General features: G+C 41.6%; 1 protein-coding gene across 1 annotated transcript; it reads right to left on the reverse strand.

Moving 5' to 3' along the window:
* Positions 1 to 1,089: 1,089 nt before the first annotated feature.
* ACO2 (aconitase 2) lies at positions 1,090 to 22,386 on the reverse strand. Its single transcript, XM_028746826.2, has 18 exons — positions 22,242 to 22,386; positions 17,737 to 17,879; positions 16,181 to 16,439; positions 14,845 to 14,937; positions 13,630 to 13,788; positions 13,094 to 13,244; positions 12,059 to 12,163; positions 10,596 to 10,687; positions 10,031 to 10,136; positions 9,328 to 9,485; positions 9,143 to 9,216; positions 8,749 to 8,860; positions 8,177 to 8,299; positions 7,549 to 7,704; positions 5,880 to 6,071; positions 4,441 to 4,573; positions 2,932 to 3,053; positions 1,090 to 1,570 (listed from the first exon to the last, which is right to left on the reverse strand). The coding sequence occupies exons 1-18, from the start codon at positions 22,275 to 22,277 to the stop codon at positions 1,433 to 1,435; spliced, it is 2,352 nt and encodes a 783-aa protein (XP_028602659.2). The 5' UTR covers positions 22,278 to 22,386; the 3' UTR covers positions 1,090 to 1,432.
* Positions 22,387 to 22,599: the final 213 nt, after the last annotated feature.

A 22,599-nucleotide genomic window follows, 5' to 3' on the forward strand; every position in this document is an offset into this window, starting at 1 on the left:
CTACAGAAGGAGCAAGGTTGCGGCAGCTATTGTGAAAGCTGGCTGATTTTAATGTAGCTGCCACAGAGCAATTCTGAATATGACAACTACATGGGTCACTCCAGAATAGTCTTTGGATCAGTTAGAGCAGGCTCCCTCAAACTCAGCCCTCCAGATGTTTTTGGGCTACAACTCCCATGATTCCTAGCTAGCCAGACCAGTGGTTAGGGATGATGGGAATTGTAGTCTCAAAAACATGTGGAGGGCCAAGTTGGAGGAAGCCTGAGTTTTTGCTGTTGTACATGAATAAGCTTTTGATGGCTTAAACCCAGGTCATGGGGGACCTCAGAGATGATTTAGACACAGTACTGGTCTTATGATCTTGTCATTTTCTGTGCAGTAATTCAAAATTGCATTACATTTTAAAACATTTAACTGCAGTTGAAGGAAGAATGGGGAGGGGTATCATCCTTAGCTGTCAGTGGGGATTTTTTGCAAACTTGTTATTTTCTCAATGGGAAATTATAGACACCCCAATGTACAGTTATCCCAAAGCCAAGATATTACAATATCCAATGGGTGTTCCAGCAGAGGTCTAGCAAGTATGTTAGATTTCTAACCTAGGGGGATTCATTCCCCTTTTTGAATAGTTGTAGCCAGGGGAAAACTCCAATAGCAGGTTCATCTAGTGTGCTATATTATGTTGGAATTTTATTGTACAATTGTTTATTCCTTTTAAAACCAGATATTGAAGAAAGTATCAAAATAAGAAAGCATGAAAAAGAGCAGAGAGAGATGTAGAAGAAGGATAGGTATGGAAATTCCTGCCAAATGTGAGTAAAATCCCCTGGAATTGGGAAATCTTAATACTGTATTGGTTCAATATTGCAACAGGTGCTGCGCCCTATATCAAGATATTTACTAAAACCTTTAAGACAAACAAAATTCTAACTAAAATGAAGATTCCACAAAAGCTACTTGATTCTACATAGAGGCCACATTCTAGGATTTATAGTATGCTTCCTGATGGACTCCTCAACCACATATTACAGCCTATATCCACTACGAAGCTGAGCAGAGTGCTAGTAGGAATACTAAATGAAGACTAGATGAGTCAGTCACAATCTTTATTTTGTTTTCCACAAGAACAATAATCTTCTAATCTTTTATCCTTTTGCCATCACTGAAATGATCGGGCAGAAAAATCATCAGGAAATATAAATACAAAGCAATATGGGACAACTGAAATGCACCAAACATAGGCAGCTATGGAAGCCAGAACCTGATAATGCAAAAAATGAGTACTCTCATTAATGTCAGCAAGTGAGTACTGTAATAAAGGGGAAGCTAAGTTAACATTTGATCACAGACATTAATTGTCAAGAATCGTAGTGGAATTGCACTTTTATAGAGACAGTCATCAGGTCCACTGGATGTGTGTACTTGTCTAGGTTCAGTGCTTCTGCAGCTCTTTCATTCTGTTGAGTGCGCTACCAGCTTGGAACCACTCAATCTGAGTCTCGTTGAAGGTGTGGTTCAGAACAATTGTTTCTTGGCTCCCGTTAGGATGCTTAATGATGCATTTCAGGGGCTATGAAGGAAAGGAGAGAAATTAGAAGTCTAGGACTAGGTTAAGCATCTCAGCTTGTTCCGTCAGACAGCTAAAGGCATCATTTATCAGTTACCCTGGTCAAAAAATGCATTTGATTTTTCTTCCAGTTTTTTTGCAAGCCGAATTGAGTCTAAGAGTGAGATACCCAGATCTTTTGTTTTAAAGGACTATCCATTTAGTTAACATAATTCACAACTCAGGTCTACATAAATCATGACTTGCCTACTTATCTGTACAGTGGTACCTGGGGTTAAGAACTTAATTTGTTCTGGAGGTCTGTTTTTCACCTGAAACTGTTCTTAACCTGAAGCACCACTTTAGCTAACGGGGCCTCCTGCTGCTGCTGTGCCGCCACTGCACGATTTCTGTCCTCATCCTGAAGCAAAGTTCTTAACCCGAGGTACTGTTTCTGGGTTAGCGGAGTCTGTAACCTGAAACGTATGTAACCCAAGGTACCACTGTATTGCAGATCATGTATCCAGTTAACGTTAGCTAGATGTTATGGGTAAAGATCAGAGCTCAAATGCAAGAATTCTATGCAAAAGACCCAAAAATCTGTCTCAAAATAAATTATGCATTTTCCAGATAATTTTAAAGCATTTATGAACTACTGGATATTTCAAATCTCTAAGTGGCATACGAAACTACAATAGTAAAACAGTGTCAATAAAACAAAAAGCAAAACAGCAAACATAGCATTATAAATACAGAATTCGGTAATATAAGGGCCCAGTCTTATGGGTCAGAGAAAGTCTGGGCAAAAAGGTCTGCCTTTACAAGATTTTACACTTTGATCTGCAGCAAAATATTTGCACCATTTTATGGGAAAACAAGAAGCTGGAACCATAAGCACAGAAAAGCACTTGAATACTGTACAAAGTAAAGAAGTTCATCCATTCAATCTAGCCAAGATTCTAGATTTCTAATACAGTCGTACCTTGTGTTGCGGCCAGGATCCGTTCTGGAGCCCCAGCTGCTAGACGAAAAGGACGCAGGGCAAAGTGCCGCACACACGTGGAGCGGTTTGCGCTTCTGTGCATGCATGAGCGGCAAACCCGGAAGTAACCTGTTCCGGTACTTCTGGGTTTGCCACAGACGTTCACCGGAATGGATGCTAGACAAGGTGGACGTTAGCGAAGATATTACTGTATATTGTTTGTTCAGGTACCTCTGAGAAATCCAGAATATCTGAACTGCATTTTTTTAAAAAAATAGAAGTTCTTTAGAAATTGATCTACTCAAGTGGAACAATAGCCCTGATATATACAGCTGTATACTACAAATATGCAGCAGAAAAGCAGGGAGAGGAAGGACTATTGCTGAGAAACTGTGGCCATTACCTTTCCAGGAGCAAAATCTTTCAGACCCACAATACTGAGCTTGTCCACAGGGTGGATCTTGTCGTAATCAGCCGGATCAGCAAAGGTTAGTGGCAGGAGGCCTTGCTTCTTCAGATTGGTTTCTGTTAAGAACATTGGACTTAAAACAGTCAGCAGATCACTTTCAAGACACATTCTAGCAGCCTGTTGCAAGAAGTAACTGAATGGTTTTTCAATGTAGTCTATATTTCATCTACAGAAGCAGTAACAGATATCCTAGCAAGCAAAATTAGTAAATGTGACTGAAGAAACAAAGGGAAGCAAGTCTCTATATCCCAAAGGCAAATCATTTAAGATTTTCAACTGGAACTGTTAACCCGCTTGCATGCACTACTGCAGCTTTCTAAATGTGCAGCCAATAGAAATAGTTTTGTTACTTTAACATGCCACTGAACACATAAGCAGTTTTTCAAGGAGAAAGTATATAGAAGGAATTTAAGTCTAAAGGCCTAGGATTATAGTTTGAGGAGTTTACACCAGAATAAGGAACTCCCTGAATTGGGGACCATTTCTTTACAACAAAATAATCATGGAAGGGTCCTCTTTCCCCTTAATACATGTATACAATTATCTGCAATGAGAGTTCAGCAAACTAGAGAGAAGATAAGAATATTAACTTCTATATTGTTGGATTCCATACATGAGATCAGTGAACACAGACGGTACCATTAGCCATTTGGATATAAGCATTTACAGGTCTAAATCTGTTACCAAATGCCATAAAAAGTAGATGACTCAGAGCATGATTAAAACAGAATCACACTATGTTGCAGCATCCAACATTTTGCACTTCAACTGTAATAATAAACTACAGCAAGCTGCAAAAGAGGTAAAATGCTACTACTTATAATTTAACTCAATATTTCAACACACAATTAGTAACCCCCTATTATCTGGCACTCTTTATCCACTTTCAGTGTTCTGAATTGTGCTGGCAGTCCACCATATGGGATTCATCCCATTCCTTTTTAGACAAAACCACAACTAGAAAACTAGCTACATCATACATAATCCTATGGGTCTGGTTTGTCAGCAAGAAGTCCAGTACATCCTATTATCACGGTCCCTTTCTCTCCCAACCACTTTGCTATTAAATTTTGTTTAGGGCAACTACAAAGACAGAGGTGCCACACTACATGCGCCAGGGTTTCCACAGCTGGCTGTTCACAGTGACACCAGCTCTCCTCCAGGGAATCCCTCTGAACTGTCCTGATGTAACTAAAGCACAAAAACTAAGCTGATTACTCTCCACTTTGGACATGTAAGTTTTGATATATATGGTGGAAGGATCTTGAGTACAACGGAGGTGATACACATTTACAGAAAACCACTAGTGCATAGCTGTGGATCTAAGCATGTATGCACCCACAAGTTCCTAAGGGAGCAAATGTTTGGATTTGGACAAAAACCCAACTGTACGTATAAGCTCCATATCACTTCAGTTGGCTCTATAAAAAGTGGGGTTCTCACCATGAATCCTGGCAAAGCTCTTGACAATGATGGCTCTTCCTCCAAGATGTCGTGGTTCCAGTGCTGCATGCTCCCGGCTTGAGCCTTCACCGTAGTTTTCATCCCCAACCACTACCCAGTTAATACCTTCTTTCTGTGAACAAAGCAGATGCACACACACAAAACATTTAGTACTCAGAAAGAAAGAGACTGCTGTGGCAAAGCAGGAATGAAGGTTTATCCCAGGGCTTATCAGACACTCGAACTCGGGACAAAAGGGAGAAATGTGCTAAGAGGAAGGCACGTTTGGCAAACCCTCACCATGATCAACTCCTGCCTGGAAACCTATGTCCCCACTGTGGAAGGACATGGGGATCCAGAACTGGCCTCCACAGTCACTTACAGACTCACTGTTAAGACCATGTTCATGAAAGACAATCTTATTCTGCTATGAGTGATCGCCAGGGAATAAGAATAAGATGTCATGTAACCTTTTGAAGGAAAAGAAGACTGAAGGCCATGAATGGTAGCAGCAAGTCACATGAAGGCAATCAGAATAGGTAACTACTGGACAGAGTTAAGTTTCTTTTGCACGTAAGAAAGAAGAGAAGAGCTAAACATGCTTCCCTAGTTCTTGTGGTTAAAACTGGGGGCACCCAAGGACCTATAACCCCTCTTTACTACCCGGACCTTTCCCTATGTTGCATTTATTTAGTTTGGTTAATTTATTCTACTATAGTTAATTAGTTCAATTGTAACAAACAATATTTCATTAAAGAATGCAGTTGCACTCATGTCTTGCTTGCAGGCTGCCCACACACATCCAGGTGGCCACTGAGAACAGGATGCTGAACTAGGTGGGACTCGGGTCTGATCCAAGCAGAACTCTTCTCAGGTTCTTAATATCCCACTTTTCAGGGTACAATGCTTCCAATAAAACATACAAATAATTTCAGTACATTAAACACACACAAAATGAGTAAACCAACATGTGACAAGCCATATGGAGCCATCACACAGGGCAGCAAGTAGCAGATAGCCCTGTCGAGGGGACAGTCCAGCTGGAATCTTTATTATTACTTACATTCCTATACCCTATACCCTCCCTCTTAAAGGAGACTCCTCTCCTTCCTCTCATGGGATCCTTCTGACAGGACAGTTGATCGTAGTTTGGCCCTGGATATAAGTTCTGATCAAACCGACTGGAGTCCTTGGCTCCAGAGCATCCTCTAGTGTCTAGAAGTGGAACAGCACCTTTTTTGCAGGACATCGTGCCTGAAGCACAGTAGCTACAGTATACGGTGGCTTTTATACAATTGCAGGACAGTTGAGAGGAGATTTTATTCTTGCTTTATGGTGTTTAAAGTGCAGAAATGAGTTTTGAGAAGGAAGCAGTGCTATTTGTGAGAATGCGGCTAGGAACTATTCACCTTCCCCTGTGGTGCTTAGAGAAGTCTCACCTTGTAGTAACGGGCTGTGTCAGGAACAGGTCCAAACTCCTGGGTTAATGCGTTCCTCACTGTGTTGGCCTTATCGTTCTCAATATTTATGGCTCCAATCAGCAGGTTGTTTGAAATATTGTCCAGGTGGCCACGGAATTTGAGCCAGGGGCCTGCTGCTGAAATGTGGTCAGTGGTGCATTTACCTTTCACCTGGAATACAAGTTAAGAGAAACTCGGTATAAAGAATGAGCATTTTGACAACATGAGGTATGTTTCAGTTTCAAGGGCTTATTGTGTATTGCATTATTTAAATATTTTAAAACTGCACTTTCATATAAAATATTGCAAGGTGGTATGCAACTTAAGAACTGAACGTGACAATAAAAAACACATCAGTACAAGCGGCTTGGCAACGAATCTCACATTTGAAAGGCGTGCCTGAATAATAAGCTTTCAGAAGATGCCTGAAAGCAAGGATGACTCTTACTGAACCTCTACTGCTAGGAGTTTCCACAGGACAGGGTGTGCTGCACTATAGGTTTGGTCCCCAGCAGAGGCTAGCTGAACTTCAGGGGTATGTGGGCCACCAAATTGCCCAATCGGAAGACCTTGGTCACCATCAGAAACCAGACGGTCCTTTAAGGTATTTGAAGGCAAAGTTGTTTAGGGCTTTGTGGGTTAACACAAGAACCTTGAACCTGGCCTGGCTGCAAATTGGTAACCAGTGCAGCTATCTCAGCATCAGTTCTCAGGTCTCGAAGCTACCAGCATGAGTTTGACCAAACTGCGGGAGGCAGTGGAAGACAGGAGTGCCTGGTGTGCTCTGGTCCATGGGGTCACGAAGAGTCGGACACGACTAAACAGCAACAAAATCTCATCATCAAGCGACATGTTGCCAAGCAGCCTGCTCCTGTCAGCAGTCTGGCTGCTGCCTTCTGTGCTAGTATCCAACTAAGTTTTAAATGGAACCAACTCACTGAAATTAAGGGACCTAATTCATGGTCATTATTTTCAATGGTTCAACCCTGAGTAGAACTAACACTGGATACAGCCCTATATGATCAAAAGGAGATATGCTTTTTTATTCCGATTTGTTTTAAGTTATATAGAGGACCACCACAAGCTTTGGGGTTTCCAATTCCCCAATTTAGTATTCTTGGCATCCTTTGATTTTCATGCCAATGTGGAGATTCCATATATTTAATCCCGTCCATACGCAACTTACTAAACTTTCCCCTAGATCTTCCATTAAAAGCTACTGAATTGGCAAACGGTTAAACCTCATAATCAGATGAGATTAGCTGAAAATTATCAGTGGAACCTACCCTTGAATACTGTGGTTGGGGTCATAGTGCTTGTGATATAAAGTTCAAGGACCCACCTTATAAATTACGGGCTGTGAGTTGCCAGGAACATTTGGATATCACACATTGTTGGCATCTGTCTGTCCTGAGAGACAAAGGTGTATGCCTCCGGGGTGAAGCCAAACCGCTGCGTTAGCAGCACCGAAATGAACTCCCTGGGGTGCAAGCCTGGGCAGTGTGTATGGAGGTCTCCAGCAGAAGAATACCTCAGAACATCCCTGAAGTGTGTGACACTGGACCCTTGGAAGCAGGCATTCCCAATTCCAGCTGTGAGTGGACAACTAATAGTTCCCATCCCTACCCAGGCTCCCTCCCCTCCTTACTTTTATGAGAATTAACATGTCTTCAAGGTCCTTGCCATTCCACTTGTCAAAGGGCTCAAGGAGCTGCAAGCGCTGACTGGTGGGGCTCACATCCACATGCTGGCTGCTGCCATCCTTGGGGGGATGCTGATAGGTGTCCTGTCCTGGATCAAATTCCTGAAGGAAATTATTATTAAAAGCAAAGGGATGTAAGGAGGAAGCCAACCTTATCCAGAAGAGAGAACCCCCCCCCCCCCAAATTCATAGTATTCATGCAAGGCCACATATTTTGTATTTCAGGATCACAAAGAAAGGGTATCTCAAGGAATTCCCCCATCAATCATCTCTCTGCTCGGCCATCTTCAGGTGTTCCTTGAATCATGTAATCTTCCCTAGTTTCAACTCTTTTCTGCTGTCGTTGTTGACTGCCTGCTCCCACCTCCCACATCTATCTCACTCAGATAAGACAACAGTCTCTGTCCAGTGGGATTACTACTCATGTTCTGCACACCACCTTAAGAGCATTTTCATATTTTAACAGCTATACTGAGGCAAAAACATTGTTTCCAATGCATCATCCTTTAATAATATTCCTACCAATTGGTGATGTAAGATGGGAAGCAAGTTTGACAAGAAGTGGGAAGATTACCAGTTTGGGCAGCTCATCAGCATCAGGTGGCTCAAGTTTGAACTTCTTTCCATCAGAACCTGTCAGGAAGTCTACCTCCGGGTTAAATTTCAGAGTGCCGGCGAGTGATAGGGCTGTTACAATCTGAAAAAAGTATCTGTTATGGGTGAGAGAGAAGTCCATTTCCTAAATTTCAATCTATTCTGTCACTCTAAAAATTCCAATCTAATTTTTTTTTACCATAATTCAGACGTCTCACAAGGAAATACTTGTTAGGGAAAGCCTACTATTAGCATGAAATGTGAGGGTACAAGGAAGACATGTCTGCTCAAGACTGAAACCAACCCTGACTAAACTGCATAATCTCCTCACCTTAATTTCAAGTGAACAACTATTTGTAGTCTCATTTTGAAAAGACTTGTGGGCCAATAGGTTTTAAAGCACAAGGAAGCTATCCACAATTCTTATACTTCCCCCGCTTGAGCTCTGGAGCTTTCAAAGGCCCACTTATCCTTTTCCCAAAGGAAATGCAGCAGGTCCACTTTCTGATGCCTACCGCTCCCCTTGTAGAATAAACCTGATGCATACTATACCTCTGGTGAAGTTACAAAAGCATGTGTTTCTGGGTTGGCATCATTGCGACCAGTGAAATTTCTGTTGTAGGAGGTAACAATTGTATTCTTTTCTCCCTTTTTCGTATCCTTTCTGCAAAGTCAAGCAAAAGAGAAAGGCTTGTCAAGATCTACAGAAAATGTGAGACCTGAAGCTGTGAACAGCTAGCTAGCCCACGTGCAAAGCTCTGCAACCAGCGTTCCCAAAGCTGTGCTGAAAAACAATTTAAAACATCTTCTTCCCGCTAACCAGTTCATTTGAGATCTGGGAGAACGATCTCTGCTTGCAAGTTTTTGCTTTATCTGCATTCATTTCATTTCCAATGTAAAAGGATTTGTTTCTTATGGGAAATCAGTTTAATGCATTCCCTCTTACCTGTCCCACTGGCCTATGCATGGCCCGCAAGCATTGGCAAGAACCACTCCACCAACGTCACGCAGGATTTTTGACTGAAGAAGGTAAAGAACAGAATTAGCCAATAGAAAACTACATGGTGGTCTTCATCTTAACTCTTCAGGAGGCACATACTGGCCACGATGCGCCATCGCAAGAGTACTCACATAGCCATCCCTCTCAATGGTGGCCCGGATCTGCTCGGATCCAGGTGTGATGGTGAACTGAGACTTGCACTTCACCCCGTGAGCAAGCGCTTGCTTTGCCACAGCGGCAGAGCGCCCCATGTCCTCGTAGCTGGAGTTGGTGCAGCTACCAATCAGACCTGTGCACATGAGATGGAAAAGTCAGTAACAGACCTCCAAATGTTTAACCTCACAAGTCCTGTTAAAAAAAAGAAAGAAATTAAAGAAACATGTAACATATCAGTACTTATTTTGCCAGAGATTTCCAAGCTAGGCTCTCTGCTTAACCTCTACTATCTTAGAGCAACACTTAAAGAGAAAAACAGCCGGCTTCCCCTTGGAATTAAATTTGAGAGTGAAATAGCTCAAGCATGTTCCTTAAAGGAAGAAAGGATAAAGACGCCTAGTGGGATACTGAATGTTCATGTTTACAGAACAGGTTTGTCACAAGAAGGTTCTGCATATTCTAGACCACAGCCAATGAGGACCTTCAAGCTCTGTTGTAGTCCCAACATGCAAGACTGGAGCTACCTGTATACTTGAAAGACGGAGCATTCCTTCCAGGAACTGGCTTAATAGTTATGAAGAGCATGCTTAGAGGCAGCTGAAGTAACGTTACCTCACTTTTCAAGGTGGAGAGAAAAGCTACCTGGAGAATCATCAGCAAGGGAAAAGTGCTACTCACCAACTCTGATATCTACTGGCCAGCCCTTCTTTTCTGCCACAGCACCAACTTCTTCTACAGTGTGTGCCAGATCTGGAGTGAAGGGCCCATTGATAAGGGGCTTCAGCTTGAGGAAGGGGGGGGGGGGGAATGTCACAAGTAGTTGAGAAAGTTCTGAATAATCACCACTACATTGCAAGAACACGATTTTTATACACGATGGCAAGACAGGAATTTTTCATGAACAAGAAGCACTTTAAAATGTTTGTTCTTAAATAGGCACTTTTAGTTGAGAAATCTCAGTCTAGGAAGAATGGACCAGGAAGAGCAGAATATATGAAAAATTTAAGTCTAGGTTAGATTTTAGGAGTGAAAAGGTCAGCAAGATATGCAGTTTCCTTATTTCAAGTTGCTACAATAACTTTTCTTCTTTCCAAGTCAATATTCCCTACTGATATATAGACTAAACTTTAGAAAGGAATTATGTCAAATCTCTTGAGCAATGTCATTTGAATATATCATCTAAAATGCCCTTGTTAGGTCTCCTACATGAACTGTTTCTTTAAAAATAGCAAGCGTATCCTACCTCGTTGAGGTTAATTTCAATCAACTGGTCATAAGGACATCCAGGATCTGGCTTCAAGTGCTCTTGGAATTCATCTGCCAAACTAGCAATCGCTGAAATCAGAGAGGGAGAAAGCTGAACGGAGAGGTCAAGAGGAGATAAACCAAAAGGCAGTCAGCAGTAAAGAACAGGTCCCTAGACTGGGCTCTCCAGGACTGGACTGATATTAAACATTCACCATATTTTGTACATTAAACTTATGTAAAGTGATTAAAGTTATATACATTTATACACATTGCATATTAATTTGGAAATTTATATGCTCGTACCCAATTTTGCATTTTGGTTCATCATTTGAGTTGGGATTTGTATTTCCTTGTTTTGGGTACCTTGAATGAAACAAGCTTCATGGAGCTTTTCCACAACATGGAACTATAGTTTGATCTGAGGTCCCCCATGTGGTTGCAACCCTTGTACACACCTCTCAGTAGCCAACAAGACCTCCTGTCCTTCCCATTTTCTTTTTTAAATTTAAGTTGTGGGCTTTTCTGGAGCTATTTGGTTGGGAGAGGGTTGCCTATTTTGGGAGAATGTTTCCCCCTTTTTTTAATCTGTTTAGGGGACTGTAGATGTTGTGCTTGTTTGTGGGGGGGGGGGGGATTCTAAGCATTTTCCTTCTGTAAAATGTGCCTCCAGGCCCAAAAGGGTTGGGGACAAGGACATTTCCATTCTCCTCTTGCCAGAGGAAGCACACAAACCAGGTATATGTTATGGCTTATTTCCAATACTCTGAACCAGACTTTTCCAACCTGGTGCCCTCCAGATGTTGTTGGACTACAATTTCTATCATCCCTGATCATTGTTCATGCTGGCTGGGACTGGTGGGAGATTTAGTTCACCAACAGCTGGAGGGCATCAGGTTGGAGAATGTAGCTCTGAGTCATGGTTTATAAAACTGGCACAGTTATGTTTTAATCAACAATAAAGTTCATTCATTCTAGCTACATTTACTTAAGAGGATTGTAACTGCATAGCATAAGTTACCTTCTACAAGAGCCCTGACCAGTTGATGTTTGCCTAAAACAAACATGAACTGAGGAAAGGACACAAGCTGCAACTCTGCACCAGGTTAAACGACATGACGCAGTTCAATTCTCCTTCTCCCCACCCCCCATCCCATTCTCAATAGCCTACCATCTCTGTTCAGTTAAACAATTTAAGGGAGCAGCCCTTTGAATTCATGATTTGCTTTATCCCATTAACTCATGAAATGAAATGTCTTCTACAGCTTCATTTCCTTAGGTATTTCCCAGAAGTCCTCTTGGCTTTGCAGTATGTTGGAAATTAAAATCCATTTAATTAGAATAAGAGACAAACAGCCCGCAAATGAAAGACGTAATTTCACACAAGGCAGAACAGTGAAGAAAAGGAAAAAATGCCTTCCGTTTTGTATGACCCCTTGACGTCTTTCCACAAGTTCTTACCTGCTCGTCCAGTCTTGGACAAGTATGTTTTCATCCGGCTATTGTAAGGGAAGACTGAAGTGGTGGCACCAATCTCTGCTCCCATATTGCAGATAGTTGCCATTCCTGTGGTTGAAATAAGTGATCCATACAACAAGTGAGATTCAAACCCAAGTAGTTAAAGCCATTCGCAAGTCAGTATACTGACCTGCTACAGTCTACCATTTTACTTATGAGTTTATAAACAGCCAAGAGCCAGGTATTACTGCTTGTTAGATAAGAAAATCTCTCTTAAAAGCAGAGATTTGGTATGCAGTTAAAAAAACTAGATAGTTTGATTAATACACTACTTGTACTGCAATCCTTTCCCCTTCTAATAGCAGCAGTACTGTCTTTTCCAAGAAAAGAAGTCACATTTTACTACCAATAACTGTTAAAAAAAATTATTCTATAGATTTACATGTAGTTTTAGTACAGGACCCAGGTAGTGACCAAACACAGCCACCTCTAGATAGCACCTCTTTGGGCATGACGACATGAATTTACAGAAAAGCAAGCCTCACTTGAGCCACTTGGAGCCATCAGACCTATGAAACTGCCACTCCTGGTTAGGGCTGGGTGATATCTGGTTTTCAGCATTGCGATATATCACAGCTAAACACCACAATATTTCAATAGATCACGATTCAGTATCTGAAATAATCGATTCCTAGAGCTATGTAGAGGTGAACATGGCAATGTCCTGGCAACTGCTACTACATATGGGTCTAATTCTGAAACTGATAAATGTTTACTTACCTTTAGCATATTGTTACAACTGCTATGTTATAGTACTAGTGTACCAATAATGTTTAATGTTTAAATTAGGGATTAATACAAAGATTCTTCTACATCACACTGCTGATCTACTTAGCCAATTGCTGCTTGTCATGTTCTAATTCCACTCCCAAGGACCAACAATTTCTTTCCATCCTCAGTCACTGATCTGACCATTACCACCAGCTCCCAAGCCTTCATGGTCCAAAATTTTCTAGATCTAAGGTGCTTTTTTCCTACCTGTGCAAGAGATGGAGTCAACGCCAGGCCCATGATACTCTATAATAGCTCCTGTGCCACCTTTCACAGTAAGTATGCCAGCCACTTTCAGGATCACATCTTTAGGAGAGCTCCAGCCAGACAGCGAACCTGTCAGTTTTACACCAATTACCTGAAGAACCAAATAAAACGAGTTAGCAGAAAGAGTCACTTCCAAAAATAAGTATGCAGATTCAGTTTCTCAAATGGCTGTTTACTAATATCCTTATTGCAAATATAAGAGAGATTATTGGAGCAGAGATTCACATTCCTTATCTGCTATTAAGCTCAGGTATGCTTAACTAAAGTTAGTGGCATCAGCGTATCTTCCAAGCTACAAGAATAAGAAAAAGGGAAGAGAGGAAATTCAGAGTTTCCACTTACAAGCAATAGATATACATTTACACCAGCATATTTTGATATTGTAACCCCCCCTTTTTTTCTTTAGAAAGAACCCTCTTGTTCACCTATCCCAACTGTCTGCATGGAGGCAACGTTTATATGCTCCACTGTCTCACCTTTGGGCATTTGAGCTCCCAGGGGACTCCCGCCATGACATCAACTGCATCAGCTCCACCAACTCCAATGCAGATTGCACCCAAGCCACCACCATTGGGGGTATGGGAATCTGTGCCAATAAGCATAACACCAGGATAGGAATAGTTCTCCAGGATGATCTGAGAAAGAAGGAGAGATTTATGTAGACAAACTCAGCAGGACTCTAAGGTGATGTAATAACTACCAAAATGGTTTGGAAACTTTTCTAGTACTAAAGCAGATTCAGAAGGGTCAATCAGTTTGGGCTGGCTATGAGTCATGCTCATCAGGGTAGGGAAGAAAGAAGCCATCAGTAAGGGACACAAGAGGAGCTTGCTGACACAATCACATGAATTTAAAGACTTCCATCTCCTAAGTTTCCCCTTGAACTCCTGCTCTCTAAAAATTCATAGTTAATTATAAGAATACAAATAGCTCAAAAAATACTATGACCAATTAACCTTAAGGTCAAATCTAATAGGATATATTAAAGCCATTAGTTTCCAAAGGAAAACTAATATTACATTAAAAGAGTGAGTGAGTTCTGGCACAGAAAATGCCACAGTTTAATTGTGGAGAGCACAAATCCATTGCTGCCCCTTCTCAAGTCCCTGCTTTCAAAAATGAATTTCAGCAGGAAAAAAACATGCAAGTGACATGGTGCAGTGTCCAACTCTGCAATTCTAACCTGTCAACTTTCTCTTAAATTTGCGACTACAAGGGAAAAAACACTGGATTTTGGAGACCCCCCCCCAAAAAAAAACACCCTTCCAATGGTGTTCTAGAAAACAAAATATCAAATTACACTCTGATCAGCATGACCTTGAATGGACAGCTGGAAAATCTGTCCAGAGTGGCACACATTAGTCACCCTGCAGGACCACATGTCCCCCCCCCAAAAAAAAAAGAAGTTGCAAGTTCTTCTCATATGAAAGATTGAAAATCGCCCACACAAAGGATGTCACAAAGTACAGAGAGTTATTTCTCAAGAAGGAGGGGATGGGCTATGCCTAAGCATCTCCAGGTAGAGCAGGGAAATACCTCTGGCCTGAACCTCTGGAGAGTCACTGCCAGTCACGGTGGCCACTATTGAGATGGACAGACCAACGGTCTAAAACAATGCAAGTCCGCCTCCTATGTTCCAAAACCATATGTACTAAAGTTCTGTTCTTGCTGCTAAGGAAGAAAGAGTTTACCTGGTGAATGATTCCTGATCCAGGTTTCCAGAAACCCACTCCATACTTGGCAGCTGCTGTGGCTAGGAAGTTGTATACTTCTTGATTAATGTCCTGTTTATACACAGACAAAAATGAAGTGCATCTGTAAAGATATTGGTATGGTTTCTAGCCCAAATAGTTAAGAGGCCAGCCACCCCCCTCTTCACCTTAATTCCTTGATTTTACTCTGTACAGAGATTTTATTTTGAGAATGACATCCCAGTCAGATACCAAGCAGTTAGGTATTTATTTAATTTGCTGGTTGCAACTTACAATAAGTTATAATTTTCCTAGGCATATGTTGACAGGCAGGATAAATAACCAAAACCTGTCTGTTGTGTTCTAAAAAAAAGTCTGCATCCAGAGATTAATTGTATAGCTTGCATGAGTTGTATACAAATCTATTCCATTTTCTTTTTTGTTATGGCAAATATAAACAACTGTATAATAATCTACTCTTTTCCAAACACTGCATGCTCTTCCTGTAGAATACATATTTATATATGTATGTACATTCTTCTGAGACACATGCAAAATGAGATGCTGTGTCTGATCTCACCAATGTAATAGACTGAGCCAATTAAAAATAAAAACAATGCCAAAGATTATAATGCATGAAGGATGATTTTCTCTGTAAATGCTGCAGTGATTTGTTTCTATGAATCAAGAGGGCACATTTGTTACATTATTCAACCTGACATGCAACAGTCCAAATGCAGAACAAATTTAAAAAATCACTTCTTTCCCATGCTTTTTTGGTTACTCTCCAGATATTACTTTGCTGACTTAATGAGCAAAAAGATTCTTGAGCTGGAACATTTCAAACCCAAGAAATCACATGAGGTACCTTTATCGTAACTACAACAGTGTCTACTACAGCAGTATTGCTCTAAGCCTTACTGTTTTGGAAACTAAGGTAAACATTTCAGAGGAAGAAGTGACAAGATGGAAAGTTATTTTAAAGGGCAAGACTGGAAAATATTAAAATATGCAGGATCCTCATGGCTTGCTGGGGTCTAGGAAGGTTTTCCCTGCATTTAGCAGGCTTACCTTTCATTAGTTTAATGGTAGTTTAGAGACTCTTAGTCTGTACCACCACATCCGTTTAGTCCCAACTTCCATTTCAGATGCAACCTCATGCAAAGTGGTTGCTAGGTCTGAAACGGGAATTCTGCCAGTGACTGCAGCATTGTGACCCATAGGTCAAAAAGGAAGAGGGGTGTTCTGAAATTTCACATATTGATTTAAACAAGCCAATTATGTGGCTGCAAGCCTCCAGTAAATAAAATGCTGGTGTAAAATATAAATAAATGACCTTTGCTCTTCGGAGATCTTTCTCGCCACCCAACTGAGCTTCAATAAGGTGATCACAGTGGATGGTCGAGGGCACTGCGACTCTGGGCAACCCGCTGCTGATGAACTGCAACATGGCCATCTGGGCAGTGGCATCCTGCATGGCTACACGGTCTGGCCGCAGACGCAGATATGTCTTGCCTCTCTCAATATCCTGCTTGGCAGGATCGTCTAAGTGGCCATATACAATCTTCTCTGAAAGGGTAAGGGGACGGTCCAATCTGTTGGGAAGGAAACAGGGAACTTTATGTCTTCAGCTCCTTCATTTTAACCACGTCACATATTTCAAAATGTTAACATGAGACTCATAAAGGTCCTGTCTGCAGCGCCAGGGTAGGGAAATTACGGTCCTCCAGGCAGGTTGGATTCCATTAGTCCTAGCCAGGGTTGTCAATGGTAAAAGGTGATGTGAGTTGTAGTCCCAACAACTTCTTGAGGGCCAAAAGTTCTCCACTCCATTGTAGCCCATTACTTTATCCCAGTTCCATCACAGGTGAAGGCTCATTGTCAGGTTCTACACGCAAGTATGTCGCTAGAGGAAAGAGCTTCAGGAGCTAATGGCTAGAAATAGTAGATCCTGATGCTGCATACACTCTAATGTTAGAGCTAACAAGGGAAATTTGTGCTCCAGAAGATTCAGGGCATGACGGAAAGCAGAGAATCCTGCGGCCCACAACTGCTTGCTCAACCAGGGTTTAAAAAGCAGGTATGTTATACCAGAACTGACTCCTAACTGTTCTATTTAGCTTCTCTAATTCTCATTTGAGATGTTTCCCCTTTTGTAAAATAAATATAAATTTGTATGACGTTCAAAGCAGTTTTTCACTCATATATTCACCTTCTATTTTGGGTTAAAATCTCAACTAGTTACATGATAACAGCTTGCATGAATTGATTAGGTTTCCTAGATGCTACAGGTAGGGTGGAATGACTTATAGGATCTATGGCAATAATTACCTCACAGCTCTGAAGGCGAGGGCACATAATGGTCATTTTTGCTTTGATCCTAAAAGTTTCGCAGCTAGGACTACTAAGGATGAACCAGTTAATGCAATTATTTTCATACTCAGATTGGTTACCAAAAGCTTGGAAGATGCAAAAATGACTATCCATAACAGAAAGTTATTTCTAGAAGCTTTATATTTTTAAATTTATGCCCCCCAGAACAGAATTCCACAAGTTCACACACCACTTTAGAGTGCTTAGTTAAAATGGCAGCATTTAAAATGAAGTATTAGTAATAAGCAAGCACTTTTTAAAATAACCTGTGCAATTAAGACTACTTTAAGCCTAAATCTTTTCTAATATTTTGAACTGAACCAGTTTTAAGGAAAAGGGGAAAGAAACTGAAATAAACATTTTTTGCCACCACATGCATTCAAGCCTCAATACATGAAAGCTGTCCAGCAATATTCCATATTCCACTACCACTACAAGATCTTGCATACAACTGTATTTTTGTAATAACTACTTTCCTCCCAGCCATTTAATCAGACATTTTTCAAGCTCAACTCTTACCTTTTCCGGACAATGTTGATGTTTTTCTCAAGCTTTTCATAGTTCACAAATTCACTGGGTTCAAACTGACTCATGGCCACTTTGGCCCTCTGGCACAGGACACGAGAGGCATGGTACCTCCGAACACCTTTACTCAAGGCTTGCTGAAATAAACAGACAAGGGAGTGCTTAGCTGTCACCATCAATGAAATGTAGACCTTACAATGAGAAATATGAGAAATACTTGGAAGCCACAAAATGTCAAATGCGAGAGAACTCCAGCAGCTTTCACCAGCTACCGCCAACAGGATACTGGCTGCTTCCAAATGGGATTCTGAAGATTAGGGAGCACCTGCAGCTACAAGAAGACTAGAAGTACCACTTTGTGAATAATTTCTTTTTTCAAGGCCCAATATGCTAAGCCACTCCCTAAACTTCTCAAGCTTGCAGTAAGTACACCTCTGCACACTCTAACAGCACCTCTCCAGTTTTCCAAACAGCACTGACCAACCCAGTGCCAATCCTTGCCAGAAGTCCACACTTCAAAGTTTGCAGCAAAGGCTTGACCAACACACACATGATAGGAGAGTGGTAGGAGAGAGAAGTGACAGAATAGCAAAAAAACATAAAATGTCCCAGCAAAAAGAAAAACAGGTAAATCAGGGGAAGAAAAACTCATAGCCTAGTTTTCTACTTGTGGGGAGTGTTTCTCCCACCCCTAACATGGGGAAGCATTAAAAAATATGATCCCCATCTCCAATCTGAAGTAGTACAATCCATTTTAAAGCACTACTACTACTACTATCATCTTCTGCTGCATGTGTAGATAGGCCACGTTTAAATCATGAATGTTCAGGCAGAATATATAGCTAAGCTGCCAGCTTTTAGTTAGTTCTCTTGCAAACTAACCTACCTTACAGGGTCACAGTGAGGCTAAAATGCAGATACAAATATAAAACAGAACAATTATAAAATTGTGAGGGTAGATGATTTCAGGGAAAAGTTAATTGATTGCACTGGAGATCTAGAAACACTGTTCACAGCAAAGAAGTGTCAGAATTTTGATTGCAACAGCACCATGCACACAAGTAAGAGATAGGCAACCACTGTATGTATAGGCAAATTTTATTTGTCAAGCAAAGATTAGCACCATTGTCAGTTGCTGTCACTATCCCCGAGTAAGCTTCCAGCTTTCAAATTTTAAGACTATTTTTAATATGAGACTGACAAACACAATACAGCAATCCTAATAATGCTTATTCAGGAGTAAATCCTATTTAGTCAAATGGTACTCCCTAGTAAAGGTACTTAGGATTGTAGCCAAAGCTGTCTTTATGTCCTTGTATGACTGAAGAAGTCAGCAGATCTTAAAACAGCTTTCAGTTTCAAATCTGATCAAGTAATGGTCAGCCACCTTCACAATTTCTTGCATAAATCTGTCCTGAAAAACCTTAGTACAAAATTCTACTGAGAAAGGAAGTGACTCAAGACTCCAATCCTCAATTTGACTTCTCTGAGATTCATCACTTTGTGCGGAATATTAAAAACACTGACTCTACTTTGTAAGCATTTCTATGTGCAGCAAAAGGCATATCTTTATTTCAGTGCACAATTAGATTTTCTGCCTATTGCTTTAGTTAAATGGAACTACAATTGGAAAACTGTTCACTTCATAATCCAAAATACAAATCTAGGCAACATTATGTTTGTGATTTCACTCATTTTTCTGCTCCTATTGTCATTTTGAGTGAGCAGTTCACATGTTACTTCAAAGCCATCATGACTAAAAGTACAATACATCAGGAATGCCTCTTGTGCAATCCCACTGAAATTAGTGTGACATTCATGTTAACAGAATTTGCACATGAGACATTCCAGGTAGATAGCTTAATTATGAGGGGAAAGAGGTGTTGTGGTCCATCAACATCTAGAAGGCCAAAGGTTAGCACCCTTACTCTAAATACTGCTTTTAATTTTAAGATGCAACCCCAAACGTCACTGAATTTTCAGTCCCCACAGCAGTCTTTCAGAGTTGGTCTTGAAAGCCTCGTTCCATTGTTAGCTTATCGGTGTGCAATCTCTCCTTCTACCTGAAGTTGGCATATACCTCTCAAAACTCTGACACAGCTGTTACTTTTCCAATTCTATTCTCTGCTTGCCACCTCCACAGTATCTTGCTTCTTAAATAAAACTGGAACTGTCCAGAACAGAACAGAAATGCTTTCCCACACACTGCTACTATATACGGTATAGTTCTGTGTAGTATAGTCACAATACAGCTAGCTTCTAGCAGCTTCCCAGTACTTTTAAAGGGAACTCTGTACAGGCGGTAACCATTTTAGAAATGTCCAATTGATGCACGATCACTGAGACACGGGTTCTTTTGAGCTTATACGTGCTCTGCCGATGTGCATGGATTCTAGGAATTGAACCTCCATGTGAAATGGTCACCACCTGTATCCATTAACAGTATAAGAGTGTACTCATTTATGATCTACCACTTGATATGCACCTTCAGCAGCAGGGTTTATACTTTATTAGCAGCTGCTGGACCAAACAGCTAGAAGATCCAGCACAAATTCCTCCCTCAGAGCCGACTGTACAGAAGTAGCATGCAAGCCCTCTTGAGTAGAAATAATCACAGTGTGCCCCCTCCATATACCCTTACTCACTGTAAGTGACTAAGGGATAAATGGAGTGGGGGGGGGGGGGGGACAAAGCATCACTGTGCAGGGAGCTAGTTTTGGTAAAGAAAATACAGTGGTACCTCGAGTTAAGTATTTAATTCGTTCCGGAGGTCCGTTCTTAACCTGAAACTGTTCTTAACCTGAAGCACCACTTTAGCTAATGGGGCCTCCTGCTGCTGCTGCCACGCCACTGGAGCACGATTTATGTTCTCATCCCGAAGCAAAGTTCTTAACCCGAGGTATTATTTCTGGGTTAGCGGAGTCTGTAACTGAAGCGTATGTAACCCGAGGTACCACTGTAACTGTTTTCAGTATGCTGCATATTGGGTCTTCAGTGTCCCTAACAAGACCTGACTTTATATCAACGGACGATACTGTTTCAGGGAAAACATTCAACATATGTGGATTGGGCAACGTTCTTTATTATGGTCAAGCAGGCAGACTTTTCAACAAGTAGAGATAATGAAGTATATGAAGTAGGGGTGCCGAGAAATAAATTTGTCCCACTTATACTTGGGAAAAATGTAAAGCAGGTATCATACAGGCTGGTATCAGCAACAGCATCTCTTGAGTCTTCAGAACCCATTAACAAGCACCATTGAGGCCCCAATGTAAGTATTCCCTTTTGCACATGGTATCTCCTTCATAAACCAACAATCTTAGCTTCAAGTTCATCCTGTCTACAGTGTTGGTGTCTATCTTGGCTGTGAATCCTGGAAGACCTGCTCCCTGCCTTGCAGGCCTTTACCAACGTGGCCTGGGCGGGCAGGATCCTGACCGATGCCAGCTACAAAAGTTGAGGATGCTGAACAGACTCTTGGACTGGGGTACTTTTTAGGGGGGTTGTTGAGCGGGGTTGCTGCTGTAATCAATTTTTTTGCTATCTATTTTAAATATTTATGTGGAAATTGTTTTGTTTGTGAACTTTTGGTATTTATTGTGTCTACTTTTGTTATGCGTGTAATTATGTATTTTTTATGTTGCAAACTGTCTTGAGCATGGTTTGAACTACGGATAGGCAGCATACAAAGTTATGCACGTCCATCTCATGCCTAAGCCTGGGCTTTTTGGTTGATTGAAACAAACCAACTTTTTTTTAACAAAAGGTATTACAAAACATTATAGAAAGTAACAATACATCTAACATTTACAGCTCGACTATTTGGTGCATATGTTTTACAGCAAAATCTTCTACATTTTTCTCAGAAGGACACCCCATTGAGTGGCTCACCCAAATAAGAGTGTATACAGGATTGTAGGGCTAGAGAGGTTAAGTCCTACCTACCCAAAAGAAGTTCTGTGCATAATTTGTAGCGTGAAATTTGGTGAACTATTTGTGTGAAACAAGCCACAGGGAAGAGGCCTATTGCTGAGAAGTGAATTCCTATGCCACCTACCGTGTGTAGGTTGTAAAAATCCATCTATCAATACGGCTGCATGCATAACGGTACAATGCGTCGTTTATAAATGCCGAGTGTGGAGGGAAGCCAGCGGCGGCGCAGAACCCCAGTAACCTTGCCCTCACCTTGAGTTCGTGAGTGGGGCCCCACCAGACAGCACACCAGCCCCGGAGACAGCACGAAGCCTTCGCTAGTGTACATGGGTTGGCATGCCAGGCCTTTCTACGGTACTGCCAAGCAAACATCCCTACTCGCTTGCAGGGAGTCACAGGCGGGACCGGCATGGGGGACACATTGACCTACAGCGAGGAAGCGGAATCCGAGCCCGAGGAGCAGCGAGGGGCGCGCAGGCCTCAACCCCCACAGCCGACTCCGCGAGCTGCACTCAGCTTCTACCGCTTGCTCTGCCCATAACCGAGTCTACGGGTACCAGACTCACCTGTAACCGACTGACTAGGACACAGTACGGCGCCATTTTGTTCACTGACAAAGATGAAGTCGCCGCGCGATAGCGTCACACGGGGCTTTTAAAGGACGTGCCTCGTAGGCGGGGCCTAAGCCGCGCCCATCAAGTCTTCTTTTAAATAGAAGCGGGCACGTGGAAACAAAGTACTTCCGGAGGCGTGACTTCTCCACAGGAAACCGGTTTCCTCGTCAAGAATAGTACATAGTGATAAGAAAATGCAGAGAAGTCCACCTTTAAAAAATGGGAAATTTCCGGGTTTACGTGGGAATACGTATTCCCTGTTCCGCTACAATAGTACCGAAAATAAGGTTGCCTGTACAAATCAATGGGG

The sequence above is a fragment of the Podarcis muralis genome, chromosome 10 (genome assembly GCF_964188315.1).
Source record: "Podarcis muralis chromosome 10, rPodMur119.hap1.1, whole genome shotgun sequence".
Taxonomy (NCBI): Eukaryota; Metazoa; Chordata; class Lepidosauria; order Squamata; family Lacertidae; genus Podarcis; species Podarcis muralis.

Excerpts from the sequence above, each read along its gene's own strand:
- ACO2 (XM_028746826.2), bottom strand. The coding sequence starts at position 22,277 with ATGGCGCCGTACTGTGTCCTAGTCAGTCGGTTACAG. Across the intron at positions 6,072-7,548 it reads ACATGTTAATTCTCATAAAA|GTGAAAGGTAAATGCACCAC; the intron begins GTAAGGAGGGGA and ends CTTGTATTCCAG. Across the intron at positions 3,054-4,440 it reads GAGCTTTGCCAGGATTCATG|AAACCAATCTGAAGAAGCAA; the intron begins GTGAGAACCCCA and ends TGTTCTTAACAG.